The sequence below is a fragment of the Phycodurus eques genome, chromosome 19 (assembly GCF_024500275.1).
Source record: "Phycodurus eques isolate BA_2022a chromosome 19, UOR_Pequ_1.1, whole genome shotgun sequence".
Lineage (NCBI taxonomy): Eukaryota > Metazoa > Chordata > Actinopteri > Syngnathiformes > Syngnathidae > Phycodurus > Phycodurus eques.
Window position 1 is genome coordinate 10,983,280 of NC_084543.1, and position 18,082 is coordinate 11,001,361.

Here is an 18,082-nt window from a genome sequence, read left to right on the forward strand (position 1 = left end):
CATCCAAGCTTCTCCAGCTCAGCGTCTCACCTGCCATCTGCCAGTGGATTTACAGCTTTCTGACGGGCAGAACACAGCAGGTCAGGCTGGGGGAGGCCACCTCATCCACACGCAGCATCAGCACTGGGGCGCCCCAAGGTTGTGTCCTCTCTCCGCTGCTCTTCTCTCTCTACACGAACGACTGCACCTCAGCGAACCCGACTGTCAAACTCCTGAAGTTTGCAGATGACACCAGTGTCATCGGCCTCATCAAGGACGGTGACGAGTCTGCATATCGACAGGAAGCGGAGCGGCTGGAGCTGTGATGCGGCCGACACAACCTGGAGCTGAACACGCTCAAGACTGTAGAGATGATCGTGGACTTCAGGAGGCATCCTTCGCCACAGCTGCCCCTCACGTTGTCCAGCTGCCTTGTGTCAACCGTCGAGACCTTCAAGTTCCTGGGAATTACAATCTCTCAGGACCTGAAGTGGGCGAACAACATCAACTCCGTCCTCAAAAAGGCCCAGCAGAGGATGTACTTCCTGCGCCTTCTGAGAAAGCACGGCCTGCCACCGGAGCTGCTGAGACAGTTATACACAGCGGTCATCGAATCAGTCATGTGTTCTTACATCACAGTCTGGTTTGGTGCTGCTACAAAAAAGGACAAACTCCGACTGCAACGGACAATCAAAACTGCTGAAAGGATTGTCGGTACCCCCCTACCCACCCTTGACGCTGCCAGAACTAAGACAAGGGCGTGCAAAATCCTCTCGGACCCATCGCACCCCGGTCACCAGCTCTTCCAGCTCCTTCCCTCAGGTAGGCGCTACCGATCAATGCAAACTAGAACTAGTAGACATTCCAACAGCTTCTTCCCTCTTGCAATCAACTTCTTAAACAGCTAACCTATAATTCCATCACAACAAGATGGCAATTATTTGACTTGAGTTCGTTGTCACATTTCTGTGGGGCCAATTATGTATTACTCGTGCACTCACTGTACTTGTCTCGCTATGCTGCACTATTTGCATATACTGGCCACTCATGTCAGAGTAGCATCTGCTCCATTTGCACACGGATTGAGGAGTATCTGTAACATTTGCACAACCAACATTGTCCCAGATTATCGCACTACTCGTCACTTTAAACCGCATACACTCCTTGAAGTCTCAGCACCTTTTGCACAATGGTCATTGCTCCTGACTATTGCAATATTAGTCATTCGAACTGATCTAAGTGCTAGAGGACTAGCATCTTTTTGCACAATTGTTTTTTGTCAATGTCTTTATGTCTCCAAAGTGTTCTGTAAATTGACTGTCTGTTGTACTAGAGCGGCTCCAACTACCGGAGACACATTCCTTGTGTGTTTTGGACATACTTGGCAAATAAAGATGATTCTGATTCTGAAAATATACCGTTACATCATAAAATTTATGAAAGAAACCCAACAACTGTATTGCTATTATTATTATTTACCAAGCTTTTTTTTTTTTTTTTTTGGATCGTATACTGTAGTTCCACACTTCATACCAGTAGGTAGCGGTAATACGCTTCATAGCTTGTTGCCAACCGCCGATATATGCCCATGAAGAAGAAGCAATCGCGTATTATTTCCGGTCCAAACTTTACCGTCATAGCCAGCAATTTGCAAGCATGATATTCTCAACGAGTGTTTCATTGAATTGTTATTAAATGATGTCTATTTTGAGTAATATCGCGTTGATCACGTTATTCTCTTAAGCGAGGAAACTGACAGTGGGTTTACGTTTAATTACAAGTGTCCCAGTTTTGTGTAATAAATACAATCTGCTAGCGTCGTTAGCCTGGCAGCTAGCCGCCTACAGTGCAATGGTGTATTTGATGTTTTAAATAACTTAGACGACGCATTTAGGCTCGCTCATGGCAGCTCGGAACCCCTTCACAGACACGGATACATCGGATGAAGCAGTGAGGGCGACTTGTGACGATGCCACTGCGTGTAAAAGGTGAAGTTAGTGCTTGGAAGCCTGCAGAGGTCTGTAACGTTCCTGCGGAAGGTTTAATGATGTATGTTTTCTAGGTTTGCCATTAGTAAAGGCTACTGGAAAGACCCTTACATCCAGTATTTTGTGAGATCGGTGGGAGAGCGGAAGGCACCTGAAATCAATAGAGGTACAATTATGTTCATCATGTTCATGATTGTCATATTATCTAGCCTGGCGTTGTGTTGATCAGAGTGTTTGTTGTCTTATCTGGCAGGTTATTATGGCCGTGTTAAAGGTGTCAACCATCTCCTTGATGCATTCATAAAGAAAACAGAATGTGATTGTCAAGTCATCAACCTAGGTGCCGGGCTGGATACCACATTCTGGAGACTCAAGGTCTGTTTGCAAATGATCATCATCAAAATGTATGGGAAACTTCAAAGACATACGATGATGGTTTGTGATTGCTCCAGGATGAAGACCTCTTGCCCAAGAAGTATTTTGAAGTTGACTTTTCTACTGTTGTGGCCAGGAAAATACACTATATAAAGTAAGATAAACAGGTAGTTTTGCTTATAGTTTTATCTTTATCTGATACATTATGAGTCATGCATGTATTAGAGCATTGTGTCCTAACTATTGTGCTGTGGCACATTAGTGTGCTGTGAGAGATCAGGTGTACCGTGGGACATTATCTAGTTTTTCTCGTTACTTGGTCAGAATATTATTAGTTATTCACTACAAATAATTTATATTTGTTCCTCTCTGAAAAACAGCAATTAATGGAAAGCTATGAATACTGTAGCTCTGTGTTAATTAAAATAGTCCAAAGGAACTACTGGCACTCTCAATACAATTATTAATTAAAGTGAATTGATTAGAATCGCTATGGTGATGTATGAACTTGAACATTACAGTGGTGCATTGAGATATGAGTTTAATTTGTTCTGTGACCATGTTTGTAACTCAAAACACTCTTATCTCAAACCATCTTTTTTCAATTGCAAATGAATGGAAATCTCATTTATGTTTCAGCCTTCCCCTCCAAAAAACAATAAACATTTTGTAATTTGTATTTTGATTAGGAAGACTAGTACCCCACAATATTGTACTTTATAGACCCATACAGTAATTATGAAATTAAATAGAATTAAAAAGAGTTTTTGGCACGCTGCATCAATTAAATGCTGCTCCTTCTGGTCTGCCTGCTTTGGCCACCTGGGGGCAGTGTAAGACAGATGCATGAGAACATATGAATCCCACTTGAGTTCTAGCCTCTTTGCAGCAGCCAGTCATATTGCACCAGGGCATGTGCTGCGTACAACTAATGGATTCATAATAATGTCTCAAATCCTCTCTGAGCTCATCAGTAACGACATATTAGTCCTTTTACACAAAGGATAGAGTATATGACTGTGAGTACTGTTATATTGTCTACATGCTGTTGTTGAGCAATTTGTGTTCAGTCTGTTGCTTGAAGGGCTAAAGCACCACAATATTATATATAATTAGCGTTAGCATTAAGCTGGCGAGGCCTTTCTTTTGGCTGTTGTTTGACAGTTCTTTTGTTTTAATGTTTAGTTTGACGATAAACGTCCAACTGGGACTGGCATACAACAGATCAAAGCCTCGTTTTTAATGACTTGTTCACTATTTGCCAAACTGCTGCTTGCGTTCACTGCCACCATACAGTGCTCATATCTCAAGTTTGTGCTCTCAAGTCAAAGCAACAAAAAAAAGAAAATCGATTGAATGAATGCTTGTATCTTGAAAAACTCGTAAATCAGGTCACTCAACTCTCAAACATCATGAATTATACAATCTTGTAGGTTGATCTGTTTGTTTTTGACAGTGCAGTTATATTTTTGCATTGTCATGTTTATTTCATGTAACTAGGACAAAACCACAATTATCCAAGCCCATCATCGAAACCCATTCAACAGATTCCTTGCTACTAGGTAAACCTCAAAGCTCATGTCCATGTCATTAAGTTACATCTCATTGGTTTTCAGCAAATATTAGCAATCAATATTATTGTGTGTTTATTTCCTCAGACGCTCACAGCCTTGACTCGGATCGATATTGCATCATCGGTGCGGACCTCAGAGACATCGCTACTTTGGATGAAAAACTGAAGAAGTTCCATCTTAACCCAGAGTATGTGAGGATGAAATGTGGGTTTCATCTCCATGTTGAAGATGTTGAAATGTATTTAAATATGGTGGATAATGATAAACTGTAATTCTGTTTTCAAGGTTGCCCACATTGCTGCTTTCAGAGTGTGTGCTGGTCTACATGGCGCCAGCTCAGTCATCCAGTTTGGTTCATTGGGCTGGAGATACCTTTCACACTGCCATGTTCATTAACTACGAACAGGTAACCACAACATGGTACCTCTCTGAAAGTGTCAATCAAAACTGAGCATGTATCTAATGAAGTGTCAAGTGAGACTGTCTTGAGATGATCTCGCTGTGTGTATGTCCAGGTGAACATGAGTGACCGTTTTGGGCATGTGATGATAGAGAACCTGCAGCGACGTCAGTGCACACTGGCAGGGGTTGAGGTCTGCCGATCTCTGGACTCTCAGGTGATCTCCAACAGTTCCTCATCCAACACAACACACTGATGGGTCTAAACAGGAGTCACACAATTTCAAAGACTTATCAGGTTTCACTATAACAATATTCAGTCAAAATAGGTTTCAGAAAGATATAGCACACTTAATAGCCAAGGATGCTGTGGGTGGGGCACTTCCGTCGCATGCAAATAGCAAGTGTGGCTTTCACACACCTGTTGTTCAGACTGCCAATGAATTGTGAATGCGCAAAGCCACTACTGGCTAATGTAACCATATCATCAATCATGTTCTGAGAACCTTGTTGCAGTTTATGTAAATTAGGCCAAAGTACAGAACAGCTCGCTGACAGTCTCATTTTCAGAAATGAGTAGATGAAAGATTTACTTGTGTAAATTGTGTAATGTCACACTTGATAGGTGGGCAGACCCTCCAGGGAATTAAAGTGTCAATTCTCATAATGTGTCTCCTGTAAAAACCGTTTGCAGAAGGATCGATTTCTCAAGTCTGGCTGGGATCATGCCAACGCACTGGACATGGTGGCGGTTTACAGTATGCTTCCACAGGATGATGTGGCAAGGTAGTATGCACTCTTCACAGTATATGTTGGCCAACCAACCCCACCACCATGGCTGACTCTCTGTAGGCAAGGCACAGTTTTTTGTACTCCTTGCCTGATTGCAGCCACACTTGCTTTAAGCCATGTGACCAAACACATTTGTCTTGGTCTAATCAGACCAGAGGACATGGTCCCGGTAATCCATGTCCTAAACCTGCTGGTCTTCAGCAAACTATGGGCTTTCTTGTGCATCATCTTTAGAAGAGACTTACTTCTGGGATAACAGCCATACAGACTAATTTGATGCAGTGTGCAGCGTATGATATAATCCAAAACGTAAGGACAGCTGCATATATTGACTCATCATCCCAGAGCAAAGCACCCAGGTCCACATGTATATAATCTAGGGCAGTTTTGATAAGGACGTCTCAGTCAAAACAGCCCAAAAAACAAATATTCCAACATAGACAAACTGTATTGCTCTTATTCATTGCAGAATCGAGCGACTGGAGTTCCTTGATGAGAAGGAGTTATTGCAGCAACTCCTTCAGCACTACAGCATCTGCTGGGCCACCAAGGACAAGCTCAGTCTGGGTAATGATGCATATACTACTTTAGCTCAGATTGTAACCCTACCACCCCACTGGGCCCATTTACAAGCCCAGCCATGTTCTGTTTTGTCAGGTCTGTCACAGTTGGCGTTTTGACTGAAACTCCACTTCAGCAATGGATGAGCTGGAGATGTTTAATGGAAAAGTAGTAGTCTGGATTTCACACATGTATCATGGACTTGTTCCACCGCCTCTTCAACGTGCAACAAGCCTTGTGATGAACACCTGTGAAGAGGATTTGGTGTTTTGTTTGCTATCTCACAAAACCCAATGGATTTGTTTTAGTTAGTTGCAGACATGACAATTAAACCTCTTCACATTTAATTTCTAAACGTACTCATCCATGTGGGACAGTAAAAGAATGTAAAACTTTTTTTTTAGAATTGTGTGCCATTTTCTATTTATTGATGATTTGCTCACTACTACTCTTTTTAATAAATGCTCACAATAAGATTAGAGTTGAATGGTAAACATGCACTGTACTTCTTAATGCATTTGGTTATGAAATGTTACTTTAGAACGATGCAGTTTAGTTTTAAAGAAATATTTGAATACATTTTCTGTAGTTATTTCCCCCTAAATTTCTCTGCATCAAAATGACTAATGTCACACACAAATTTTCTTTAAATCTATAACAAAAGGTAGTTTGTTTTATAAACCACATACAGCTGTGTGTAGCATAGTATGGGTAATCACCATAGCAACCGTATAACCAAAGAATGTCATTATTCTTCAGAGAGTAACGGGGGCGGTTTCTGATCTGGGCAGCCGCCCAGAGTGACATTTTCTGGGGAGCGGCACTCCAACCCCCCACCCATTGTGCAATTTGGCAGCATCGCACGAGGTGCATAGTTTTGGGACAATAATTCTGCCGGCAGGAGACCCCGGGTGGGGAAGGGGTGTGCAATCTAAGGGCATCGCACAGGGCGGCATTTAATCCAGGACCGCCATGGACAGGATATTGTGTATAACAAAAATGTGCAGATGTGTGTAAATATATTCATGCATTTTTAAGTAAATATAAAGGTGTACACCTAATGTAATAAGATAATTTATCCATCCATTTTCAACACCGCTTATCCTGGTTAGGGTCGCGGAGCACTGGAGCCTATCCCAGCTGACTTCTGGCGAAAGGCGAACTACACCCTGAACTGGTCGCCAGTCAGTCGCAGGGCACATATAGACACGGACAACCATTCACACTCACATTCGCACAGTCACAGAGTGGGAACTGACCCCACGGTGCCCGCACCAAAGTCAGGCAAGTGTACCACTACACCATCAGTGACTAAGATAATTTAGCATATATTAAAAATAAATAATTTAGAATGAGAAATAAGGCATGGACACAAACTGATGACCCTTGTGTTGTCAACAGCTTTGCATGGAGAAAAACTCACTTTAGTTACAAGGGTCGCATGCATCTTATTCTCCATGAAACCTAATGACTCAGCTAATAGTTCAAATTTCATATCTGAAATATAAGATATAAAATATAAATATAAGTTAAACTCATGAGCATTTCCATTGAAGTCATGATTGCAATAATTGAGTGATTTCAGACGGACAGCCAGCCACCCCAAATCGCAGAAATTTGTGTGCAATTTTCACTTGTGGAAGGATATACTGTGTGAAAGAAAAATCTGCCTCTTGCCAGTCATACTGGGCATCGCTTTTATTGTCAAGTCGCAAAAAAACAACATTGCACTTGTGCCAAACTGGAAAGAACACACATGACAGTATGTCACACCGATTGTACGTCTACTACTATAGAAAACATTCTCTCAAAATAAATTCAAACTGGTCGAAAGAGTAACGTGATTGAAATAGCCGCACGTGAAGTCTTATTCTGGTCAGTATGCAATTGTCATCTCTAAACAATAGGTACACTCACAGTAAAATATACTGCCATTTAAAAGTAATGAATACAAAAAAAAAAAGATGCAAGGTTGATGTTAGGGCACATCATATTGTTACTATAATGTACAGCTCTTGAAAAATGGTTCATTTTCCATGCAATGTACAATAGCTAAAACATAAATAGAAAAGCAGAATAATGTATGACAAATTAAGATTAGCAACACAAAATGGCAATAGTGAATTAAATGAGCACAAATACCCGGTAGAGAGCAAGTTGGTTCGTGACATGACAATTACTTTGAAAAGGAAATGCTAAGATATGCTAAACATGGGAGCCAAAGTGCCAAAGAAGTATGGTTTTTAAATGGTTGATAGATCATAGCTGTCAGTATTTATCAACAATCGGGGTGACCCAAGATCGATCGGATTGGATGTTACGGAATTGCTTGGCATGGCATTATTGTTTTTCTGTTGTTGTTACCCCCCACAAAAAAAAAAAAAATACAAATTTTGATCTAATAATTGGACTGGGAAAAGTAACAGCTGGACTCTTCTTGGTCAATTCCAAATGACCAATGGTGCTATGAAGTGACAAAAAAACAGGAAGGAAATAAAGTTGACGTACCAATTGCGTATGAATTCTCGTCTCAGCATTCAGACAACGAAATGTCTCTCTTAGTGTCTTGAGTGTTCTGGGGTCATATATTGATCTCTAACAGGAAGAGTTGGGACTAGAGCGGGACCGGTGGCAACGGCGGCCTGGCGATCAGGACCTGCGTCGGACCGGGGAGCGCCGCCTGGGAGACCTGAAAACAAAATCGATTTATTGGATATGCATCTGCAGGGTGGTGCGTGACCCAGCCTCAGAATTGCCGCTCACCTTCTCCTCATCCGAGGCGGAGAGCGTCGCCACATCAGGGGTGGAGGCGGCATTCTGCGGGGAGGGGACATCCTCCGAGGTGGAGCGCGCACTGTAGGAGTCAGGACGGCTATGACTGTAATCTCCTGACCATCTATCTGTCCTGAGAAGATTACAACAAGGCAACATCCCTTTAAACACACTAGGCTGGCCATTTGTGTCCAACTCGCTCAGTTGTTTTTTTTAAGATGTTTAATGCAACTGTAATGCAACTTTCAAAGGGTGGGGATTATTGGTCTCATTGTGTCATTTCCAATTTAAGATCAATAATAAACTGTTTACATCAAATTGTACCATTGTGCACTCTCTCTTTTAGCCAATTGAAACCCGATTAAAAATTTTTTTTTTTGAAATTCCTCATTGACTGGATTGAATATAATTTGGGTAAATTTGGTTTATTTCTAAATTCAACACTACCAAATCACACAATTATCAATTTTTGAACAAGAAAGCAATTTCATGGAATATTCTAATTTTCCGAAAGATGCGTTCAATGGTGCACTGCAGTGCACACAAATGGAGCAAATTATTTTAAGATGTTGAAATGCCCTCTGCAGGCTGTGGAGAAGAATTACATTTTAATTTAAGAAGCGGAACCTTCCTCTGCTAACTATGAGACTGTACTAGTAGCAAAACAGTATCGTATAAGAACAAAAGGTGGTAATATATATGAATACACATACAATAACAGGGTGCACATTGTGCAAAACAAACTGGAATTTGAAGGTTTAAAAATACAAATGAATGGAAAGTTATACTAATGAAAATAACTAATTTTAGTTTAACCCTTATGTAGTAAAAGCAGCAAAAAAAAGAAAATGTTATAAATTTAATTACGTATGTGGCTAAAAATGGCCACAAACAAGCTAGAAGTTAAGTAAACTCCAACAAGGGTTGAGGTTAACATCCATTCAGGCTTTAAATCCCACTGCACAAGTTTCAGTATCAGAATCATCTTTATTTGCCAAGTATGTCCAAAAAACACACAAGGAATTTGTTTCCGGTAGTTGGAGCCGCTCTAGTACGACAACAGTCAATTGACAGAGAACACTTTTGAGACATAAAGACATTGACAAAAAACAGTCACTGAGCAATAAGGGGAACAGGTGTTGTTCCATGACTTGTACCATGTACCTCCATCCATGTGTATGAGTGCCTTCTCTGCTTCTTCGGGGGTCTCGAACTCTATGTAGGCATAGCCCTTGGACAGATGAGGGTGAACGCGGTTCATGGGCATGTCAATCATCTTGATCTTGCCGTAGGTGGAGAAGATCTCCTGAATGTGTTCCTTTCACATGGCAAAGAGACAGCGCTAAAGCACCTTTCCAAAATCCAGATTACCGTAATATCATGCACTTTCAAGATCAATGGTTAAGATGTTTGTTTGGCTCTTTACTGTACACTCTGCTCTAACTTTACAGATGTCATGTTGACTCTGTGGGTTGTGTGTTCTAGTAAGCCCTGCTAATGTGACATGATACACTACTCACAGAAAGTCAGGGATATTCGGCTTTCGGGGGAAATTTCAGGATAAATCTAAAATGCAGTATAACCTAATTTGACCTCTGACATTTTGAATGCACTTGTCGAATGTTGCAGTACTTTTTCCACAACTCGCTGATCCCTACCAAGCAGCTCAAATTAAAAATTCACAACAGGTGTTTCATCCCTGAATCGACCAAAGACTCCACATCTATGCCTTTCCGTAACTCTCCCAGTCATTCCGTACCTCTGTTACAACCTGCTGATGACAACCAGTGACACTGTTAGCTCTGGGGCCACTTCCCTCAGAGAACATCCTGTTTGAAGCTTGCAATGGCGAGGTACTCTTGATCAATTAGGCGTCGTCTTGGTCTCATTCATGGAACAACACCTGTTGTAAATTTTGCCATTCAGCTCCTTGTAAGAGAACAGCAAGTTGTGGGAAAAGTACTGATACACAGAACAGTTGCATTCAAAAGTTTATGGAGGATCAAATTAAGTTCACGTGTAAAGGTTATCATCCGTTTTAGGTTCATTCTGAAATTTCACCCAAAAGCCGAACATCCTTAAGTTTTTGTGACAAGTGTATCTCATGGTATAGGTAATTACAGCCACCTCGTACCGCCTGCAATTTTATTTTCCTGGAAGGTAATCCGTGTGCGGCACAGCGGCCACATATTTGAGGAAATACGGTCCTGTAATACTCAAGTTCTTGTGATACAGCGTTACGATTTTAAACATTTCAAATCATCCATCCATATTCTATAGCGCTTGTGCTCAGTAGGGTCACGGCTGAGTTGGAGCCTTTAATCCTTAACTCATTGACATGTCATTACTGACAAAACCTGTGACATCATTTGTCATTTTTATATAGACAATCAATGCACCTGCCATGCATGTTTTGGAATTTGGGAGGAAGCCGGAGTACCTGGAGAAAACCCATGCACGCACTGGGAGAACAAGAAACTCCACACAGTCCCCAGCAGAGATTCATACCCCAAACATCAGAATTGTGAGACGGGCATGCTGTACTTCAAAGTTCAGAACTTTTAAGTATCTTTCACACCTTCAAAATGCAGCATTAAACCGCAAGCATTTTTAAGAAATTCGAACCCCCTTTATAAACATGTAAATACCGTTGTTACTTTATCTTTTGTATTTTTGAGTAAACTAAGAGGTTTCATCTTTCTATATAACTCAACCAGCGGTTTCCAGTATGTTGGGGCTCTCACCTTGATTACATTTCTTGTTAGCCGGCCCAGGTAAACTTTGGTGGGTTTCGGAGCTGGACTCCTCCTTCTCCGTTCACGATCATCTTTCTTGGCCAATTTGGACCTGTAGTCAGGAAATGTTCAGTACAGTTAGTTTGTCCTAAAAACACTGCAATAAGATCATTTAGTTAAGTTCTGAGCGCATCAGATATTTCCCTTAAAGTAAATGGATTCATTACTTGCTTAGTTTGAAATGTAATGGGGAATTCTGTACTTTGAGCTGGAGCGTTGTCTGTTGTGTCGTTGGCGGATGGGGCTTGGCGAGGTCGATGACGAGGAGGAAGAAGAGCGGGAGCTAGAGGAACTGGAGGCGGAAGAGCTTGTGGACGAGCTGGAACTTGAACCTGAGCCGCTACTGGAGCTGGAGCTGGGCCAACAAGTGGAAGGAAAATAATTTTGCACACAGGTATCCTTGAGGTGTATCAGGATGCTTTCATCGTTGTATTTAACAATTTCCACATTAATCTTTTTAAACTAAAGAGGGTCTGACCTGCTACTCCCACTGGAAGCACTGCGTTGTGTTTGGTTCTTCACTCCGCCCTGGTCTTTTTCAGGCCAATCTTTCGAGGCTCCTGATTTCTGTTTAAGTCCTTGCTTACTCTTGTCATCCTCCTTTTTGTTTAGTAAGGATGCCCTGTTGGACAACAATTCTGTTAGACTTCCAATTAGGGGTGCACAATTAATCAAATTTTAATCATGATCACAATTTTGGCTGCTACGATTAAATAAGCATGATCGTCTGCGATTTTTCTTTAAATGTGGGCACTGCTGCATATGAAAAGTGCTTCATTTGCAGCAGTGCCCGCAACCTAATCAGCCAGCCACATGGAGGCAAACGCATGTGCTAACTATGTTACTAATGTTAACGCATGCTGCTTCAATGAAGTTGCAATTCGTGATTGCACTTTGTAATAGCACTTTATTCAGTTAGCCCTTGCTAAAGTAGCATTTATTGGGGTCCATTAATTTTTCTATCAATTATTCTTATTTAAAGATTAACTTTGAACTGAAAACTGTTACATATTGTTTGTTAAAAAGTACTCCAATACAAATAAGGATCCCCCCCCCCCCAACCAGAGGAATAATCGTGATTACGATATCGATCAAATTAATCGTGATTATTATTTTGGCCATAATCGTGCAGCCCTACTTCCAATACAAAAATGGGCAAGTGCATGTGTGAACATAGTGAAATTAAATATTTTCTGTATGTAGACAAAACTGTTCCAATTGTAGACAACTGTTGTAAATGTCAGTCAGTTATGTATGACTTTTCAGACGTTCACATTTAACAGTGATTAAACAGTCGAATAGTCGCTCAGCATAAGATGAATAAGGAAAGATAAGACACAATCGACAGAAATGTCTTGATACATTTGCGATTGCAGTTAATGTTACATAAAACAAAGAGGAGCTTTTATCAAACGTTACTTTGTCTTTTCCCCGGTACATCAATGTTAGCAATAACAAGGTACTTTCCACTATCTTGATAAACACCGCAGATGGACTCACGTTTGTAAATCAAGACTCATCCCTCAATAGGACACGTTTGGTTGGTCTGTAGAGTTTTCCACGAGGGAAAAAAGAAAGTTACAGCGGCGGTTACTTACATTTATGCATCCTTCCACTACACACCGCAATAATAGTCGCATTATGATTACGTATTACAACAAACCCAATCAGGATGCATAGCGCAACAGTAACAACGGCTATACAAAATTCCTCTATTTGTTCTAACAGGAATCAATACTTTATCTTACACAATCTATTACGCGTATTATGTTTCAATATGTAAACTATAAGAACCTAAAATTATAACGTTGTATTATAGTAGTTTTAAAAATAAATTAGGAGGACAATTTACGAGCGTTTGCTCCTGTCAGCTAACAATGAGGGAAGTATAAAAGCCAGGTGCATTACAAAGTCGCTGTCCTTGATAAACAATATTTTACCTGGCGCCCTCAGCAGAATCATTACCACAAGCCAAAGGTACGTTCAGCATTTCAACTGCCATTTAAGATACCAAGGTTTAGTGCTGTAGTGTTGTGAAGAAGAAGGCGTTTTGCTTCTCTTTGTGGTACTTACCATGTCTCACATGAAGCCGCCGGCAGGAGAACCGTCACAAGAAGCAGCCGACAAAGCATCAAGTTCGACGGGAACTGTGGAACCAGAAGAAACCAGCAAAGCAATAAGTTCCAAAACACTCGCGTTGACTGTGTGCTCGGCTGCCATAGGAGGCACCTTCCAGTATGGATACAATATTTCAATGATCAACTCTCCCACCAGCTACATCCAGACGTTCATCAATAATACATACACAGCACGCTGCGGCACTGCCTTGGAAACTACTCACGTCACTTTGGTTTGGACTCTTATTGTGTCAGCTTTCCCTCTGGGAGGTCTACTCGGAGCCCTACTAGCCGGACCAATGGCGGTCCGCTTTGGAAGGAAGAATTCTCTGCTTTTTAACAACTCATTTTTGTTCGTAGGTGCTGTTTTGGTTCTGCTGTGCAGGCACGCAAAATCATTCGAGATGATCATCTTCGCTCGGTTCCTAGTGGGCATTAACTCAGGGGTCAGTATGAATGTCCAGCCTATGTACTTTGGGGAAAGCGCCCCCAAACACCTCAGGGGCGCTGTGGCATTTTCCTCTGCTGTTTTTACGGCGTTTGGGATTTTCTCAGGTCAAGTTGTGGGGCTGACTGTGGTGTTGGGAACCGAACATCTCTGGCCCTACCTACTAGCCAGCAACATGCTGCCAGGGTTGATCCAGATGCTCACGCTACCTTGGTTCCCGGAAAGCCCCAGATATCTGCTCATTGACAAGGGAGACCGTGAAGCGTGCATCCGGGCACTAGAGAGACTCCGTGGTGGCGTGGCTCCAGTTTTGGAAATACAAGAAATAGTTGAAGAACAGCAGAGGTATTCCAATCCTGGATCTGCAGCTTCTGCGAAGACGCCCTGGTCCCTTTTTAAGGATCCTAACTTACGATCCCAGCTCCGAACGGTCATGGTGGCAAGCAGTGCCATGATGCTCTGTGGCAATGACTCCATCTACTTCTACGCGTCCTACATATTTCTTAAGGCAGGCATCCCCAGAGACAAAATCCAATATGCCACCATTGGCACAGGGGCATCTGAACTGACTGCTTCCATCCTGAGCAACTTCCTGATTGAACGAGTGGGCCGCAAGTGTCTTCTTGTTGGGGGCTACACTCTTATGTCTTGCTGGACTGTCGTCTTCACAGTAGCCCTCACACTGCAACAACGAGGAGTCGAAGGGATGTCCACCCTCAGCATGGTATGCGTGTTCGCCTACATCCTGAGCTTCGGCTTGGGCCCTGCAGGTGTGACAGGGATCCTGCCCGCAGAGATCTTTGACCAGTCGGCTCGTCCGGCAGCGTACATGGTTGCCGGATCGCTAATGTGGCTCAGTCTGCTCCTGGTGGGAATGTTGTTTCCCTTCATTGTCGGAAGTCTGGGGAGCGTCTGCTTCCTGCCGTTCTTGGCTGTGTGTTTGCTGTCGGCTGTGTTTTTGGGGCTCACGTTCCCAGAGACAAAAGGCAAGAGCCTGGCTGAGATCACCGCAGAGTTCGATAGAAAGAACGGATGGAAGATGCAGGGAAAGCAGGTGGAGGATCACATTGAGCAGGAGGAAGTCTTTACTTTCTTCCCAGAAGATCTTGACCATGAGGACTGAACTCAGGAAACTGGGCGTCTTCTGCATCTTACAGAAAATCCCAGTGTTCTGATCATTGGTTTATGAAAGTCTATGCAGAAGTGCTTGCTGTATCTCTACCAAAATAATCTTCGGTTTATGCTTTGTGACCTAATCAGGAAGGTGTAGAAAAAAAGTCTTATTATTTTATTTATTAAAGCATGCACTTTTGGAAGTAGAACTACTGTACTGTAGTCTCACCTGACTGATATGGCTACAACGTGACATTACAGTTGCTGCAATGATTGTAAAACTGGAAAACCAGCAAGACAATAAATAGTCCACTTGATTCTTTGTAAATTCCACTTATAGAAGTATTGGAACGTATTTACATCTGATCTTTGTCGGCAACTACTTTCCTTGTTCGATTCAATTAATGTATGTTACTTACATGGCAGTACGCCAATGGTTTGTTTCCTCTGCCAAATACTGTCGCTGTATTAGTATGACCTGTAATTGCTCAAAAGGTCAAATTTGAGTTTCAATTTTGTCTTAGTTTTGCACTTGTTTTTCAACCCAAGTACAGCTTTCTGGTTTTCATGTTGGTTCCACCTATAATGAGTATGACTGTAGTCTTCACAGGCAAAACCCAGATCTGAAACTAAAATAAGTGTAGACATTCAGAAGTATTGAATGAATCGATGGTTTAATAGGACACAACTGGGTAACAAAACACATCTGTCAATCACATGTTGTTATACTTTTAAATACTTTAAAATTTCCACTCATTGAAATGGGTGAATTTAAAAAAAAAATTGTGGTATCTACCAAGTTGTTTGTCAGATCCAGATGTAAGTACATAGAAATAAAAAACTGAAATGTTGGTCTCTTCTAATGTTCACCACAATATTTTCAATCTATCGCAAAAATACAAGGATTGGCCTCACCGTTCCAATTCTTTTGAAGGTAGTGTAGGTTAAAAATGTGGCCGGTTGTGTGGAATTGATGGATAGTTAATGGCTTTTTAAATGAAATTAGATCTGAAATCAGAAGCGCTGTCAGTCTCATCTAAAAGTTTGCTAAAGAACAACATCGTTTTGTTTTGGGATGTTGAGCTATATGGCGAGTCCGCCAGGCAGCATTATTCTGCACAACACTAGTACTGAGAGAGGATTTCAGAACATTCAGAGATTCTCCCATCCCTTTAAAAAAATATATACAAAATGGCGATTATTGAATTATTGTTGATAATAATTTTTTTGTTATAGTCGATTAAGTAAATTTGTTCAAGTGGCTATTCGTTCCAGTACTTTAAATGACACCCTCAAACTGGTTTGTATTTAATATCGATACTGTTTTTGTATTATTACATTTTTAATGTGGGGTGTTTGTCAAATTTCCCTTACTTGTACTTTTGAAGGTCATCACACAACCCATCTTATTTCTTATTAAGCTAAGTTACGCACCACGGATATGTGGTTTATGTGTAACCACCCAGTAAATGAATGTAAATCTAGGCCTGCAGCACTGAAATAGGATTTAATGTGTTACTACTTAAATACTTGCAGATAAATACTTAAAGATCTTTTGAGATGATCAGCTTCGCTCAGTTCCTAGTGGGCATTAATTCTGGTGTCAGTATGAATGTCCAACCAGTGTACTTTGGGGAAAGTGCCCCCAAACACGTCAGGGGAGCTGTGGCTTTTTCCTCAGCTGGCTTCACTGCATTAGGAATTTTCTCAGGTCAAGTTGTGGGAATGACTGTGGTGTTGGGAACAGAACCTATCTGGCCCTACCTACTAGCCAGCAACATGCTTCCAGGGTTGATCCAGATGCTCACGCTACCTTGGTTCCCAGAAAGCTCCAGATATCTGCTCATTGACAAAGGAGACCGTGAAGCGTGCATCCGGGCACAAGAGAGACTCCGTGATGGCGTGGCTCCAACTTGAATGAAATGAAGGAAATGCTTGAAGCACAGAAGATGTACTCCGATCCTGGATCTGCAGCTTCTGCGAAGACGCCCTGGCCCTTGTTTAAGGAGCCTAATTTACAAATCCAGCTCTGAACGCTCATGGTGGCAAGCAGTGGCAATAACTCCATCTACTTCTATGTGTCCTACATATTTCTTCAGGCACGCAACCCTGCAGACAAAATCCAGTATGCCACCATTGGCACAGGGGCATCTGAACTGACTGCTTCCATCCTAGGCAACATCCTGATTGAACGAGTGGGCCGCAAGTGTCTTCTTGTTGGGGTTTACACTCTTACGTCTTGCTGGACTGTCGTCTTCACAGTAGCCCTCACACTCCAACAACGAGGAGTCGAAGGGATGTCCTACCCTCAGCATGGTATGCATGTTCGTTAACATCCTTGGCTTCGGCTTGGGCCCGGCAGGTGTGACAGGCATCCTACCTGTGGAGATCTTTGACCAGTCGGCCCGGCCGGCGGCGTACATGGTCGGCGGATCGCTAATGTGGCTCAGTGTGCTCGTGGTGGCAATGATTTTTCACTTAATCGTCAGCAGTCTGGGGAGACTCTGCTTTTGGCCGTTCTTGGCTGTGTGTTCGCTGTCGGCGGTGTTTTTGGGGCTCACATTTCCAGAGACGAAAGGCAAGAGCCTGGCTGAGATCACGGCAATGTTTGATCGAAAAAATGGACAGAAGTAAGAGAACTTGGTGAGGATCAAGAATGGATCAAGTCAGCATGGGAAAGGAGACTGAAGGGACCTGCGGACTTTTTATGCACCCATTAAGTTGTATTTAGAGAATTACAGTTACAGTTATGACCATTGAGTCTAGTTTCTGAAAGTCCATACAGAGGATCTTTCAATCACCCTTGGCTATAATCTTGGCCTGTCATTCTCACATAATCACAGATGAATAGTAATGTATTATTAAATGTCATTTACTATTAATGAATATATTTATGAAAGTACAAATGCTGTCTGGCCAATTTTCTTGCATACAAAAAGACCAATGGGGTTTATGTTAAATTTTATGTATGCCATTTTCTAAATAGCCACTAGATGTCCCTGTTTTCTTTCAATGGTTCTTATGATTAAAAGGTGATTCATTTTCTGAACTAGTCACATACTATAATAATTTCATGCAAAATGTAACTGGAGAAAGTACTTAGAATAGAAATTCTTTGCATAATTTCACAAGATATGGAAAAAGTTTCCAAGCTGTTTGTTCTTTAGAA

At 41.8% G+C, this 18,082-nt stretch overlaps 3 protein-coding genes and 1 pseudogene across 5 annotated transcripts; 3 read left to right on the top strand and 1 right to left on the bottom strand.

Annotated features, from left to right (window-relative positions):
* The first annotated feature begins 1,590 nt into the window (after positions 1 to 1,590).
* Positions 1,591 to 6,015, top strand: lcmt1 (leucine carboxyl methyltransferase 1). Its single transcript, XM_061706584.1, has 11 exons — positions 1,591 to 1,967; positions 2,042 to 2,133; positions 2,221 to 2,342; positions 2,420 to 2,496; positions 3,843 to 3,904; positions 4,001 to 4,103; positions 4,202 to 4,322; positions 4,432 to 4,533; positions 5,010 to 5,101; positions 5,577 to 5,674; positions 5,765 to 6,015. Exons 1-11 carry the CDS (start codon positions 1,882 to 1,884, stop codon positions 5,785 to 5,787), a joined length of 978 nt encoding a protein of 325 aa, XP_061562568.1. The 5' UTR covers positions 1,591 to 1,881; the 3' UTR covers positions 5,788 to 6,015.
* On the bottom strand, positions 3,675 to 12,855 carry LOC133418159 (RNA-binding protein with serine-rich domain 1-like). Of its 3 annotated transcripts, XR_009770421.1 has the most exons (8): positions 12,736 to 12,855; positions 11,714 to 11,857; positions 11,438 to 11,590; positions 11,185 to 11,287; positions 9,605 to 9,758; positions 8,432 to 8,568; positions 8,177 to 8,357; positions 3,675 to 4,577 (listed from the first exon to the last, which is right to left on the bottom strand). XR_009770421.1 is itself a non-coding variant. In XM_061706585.1 (7 exons), exons 1-7 carry the CDS (start codon positions 12,753 to 12,755, stop codon positions 8,283 to 8,285), a joined length of 786 nt encoding a protein of 261 aa, XP_061562569.1. In that variant the 5' UTR covers positions 12,756 to 12,855; the 3' UTR covers positions 7,360 to 8,282. The 3 variants fall into 3 exon arrangements, 2 of the variants coding, with proteins under 2 accessions (XP_061562569.1, XP_061562570.1); XM_061706585.1 differs by lacking the exon at positions 3,675 to 4,577 and having other exon boundaries at positions 7,360 to 8,357; XM_061706586.1 differs by lacking the exon at positions 3,675 to 4,577 and having other exon boundaries at positions 7,360 to 8,357; positions 8,432 to 8,573.
* Positions 12,856 to 13,160: 305 nt separating this feature from the next.
* On the top strand, positions 13,161 to 15,795 carry LOC133418075 (solute carrier family 2, facilitated glucose transporter member 11-like). Its single transcript, XM_061706429.1, has one exon. The coding sequence runs from the start codon at positions 13,310 to 13,312 to the stop codon at positions 14,921 to 14,923; it is 1,614 nt and encodes a 537-aa protein (XP_061562413.1). The 5' UTR covers positions 13,161 to 13,309; the 3' UTR covers positions 14,924 to 15,795.
* A 559-nt stretch (positions 15,796 to 16,354) lies between these two features.
* Positions 16,355 to 17,685, top strand: LOC133395271 (solute carrier family 2, facilitated glucose transporter member 11-like; annotated as a pseudogene).
* The last annotated feature ends 397 nt before the right edge of the window (positions 17,686 to 18,082 follow it).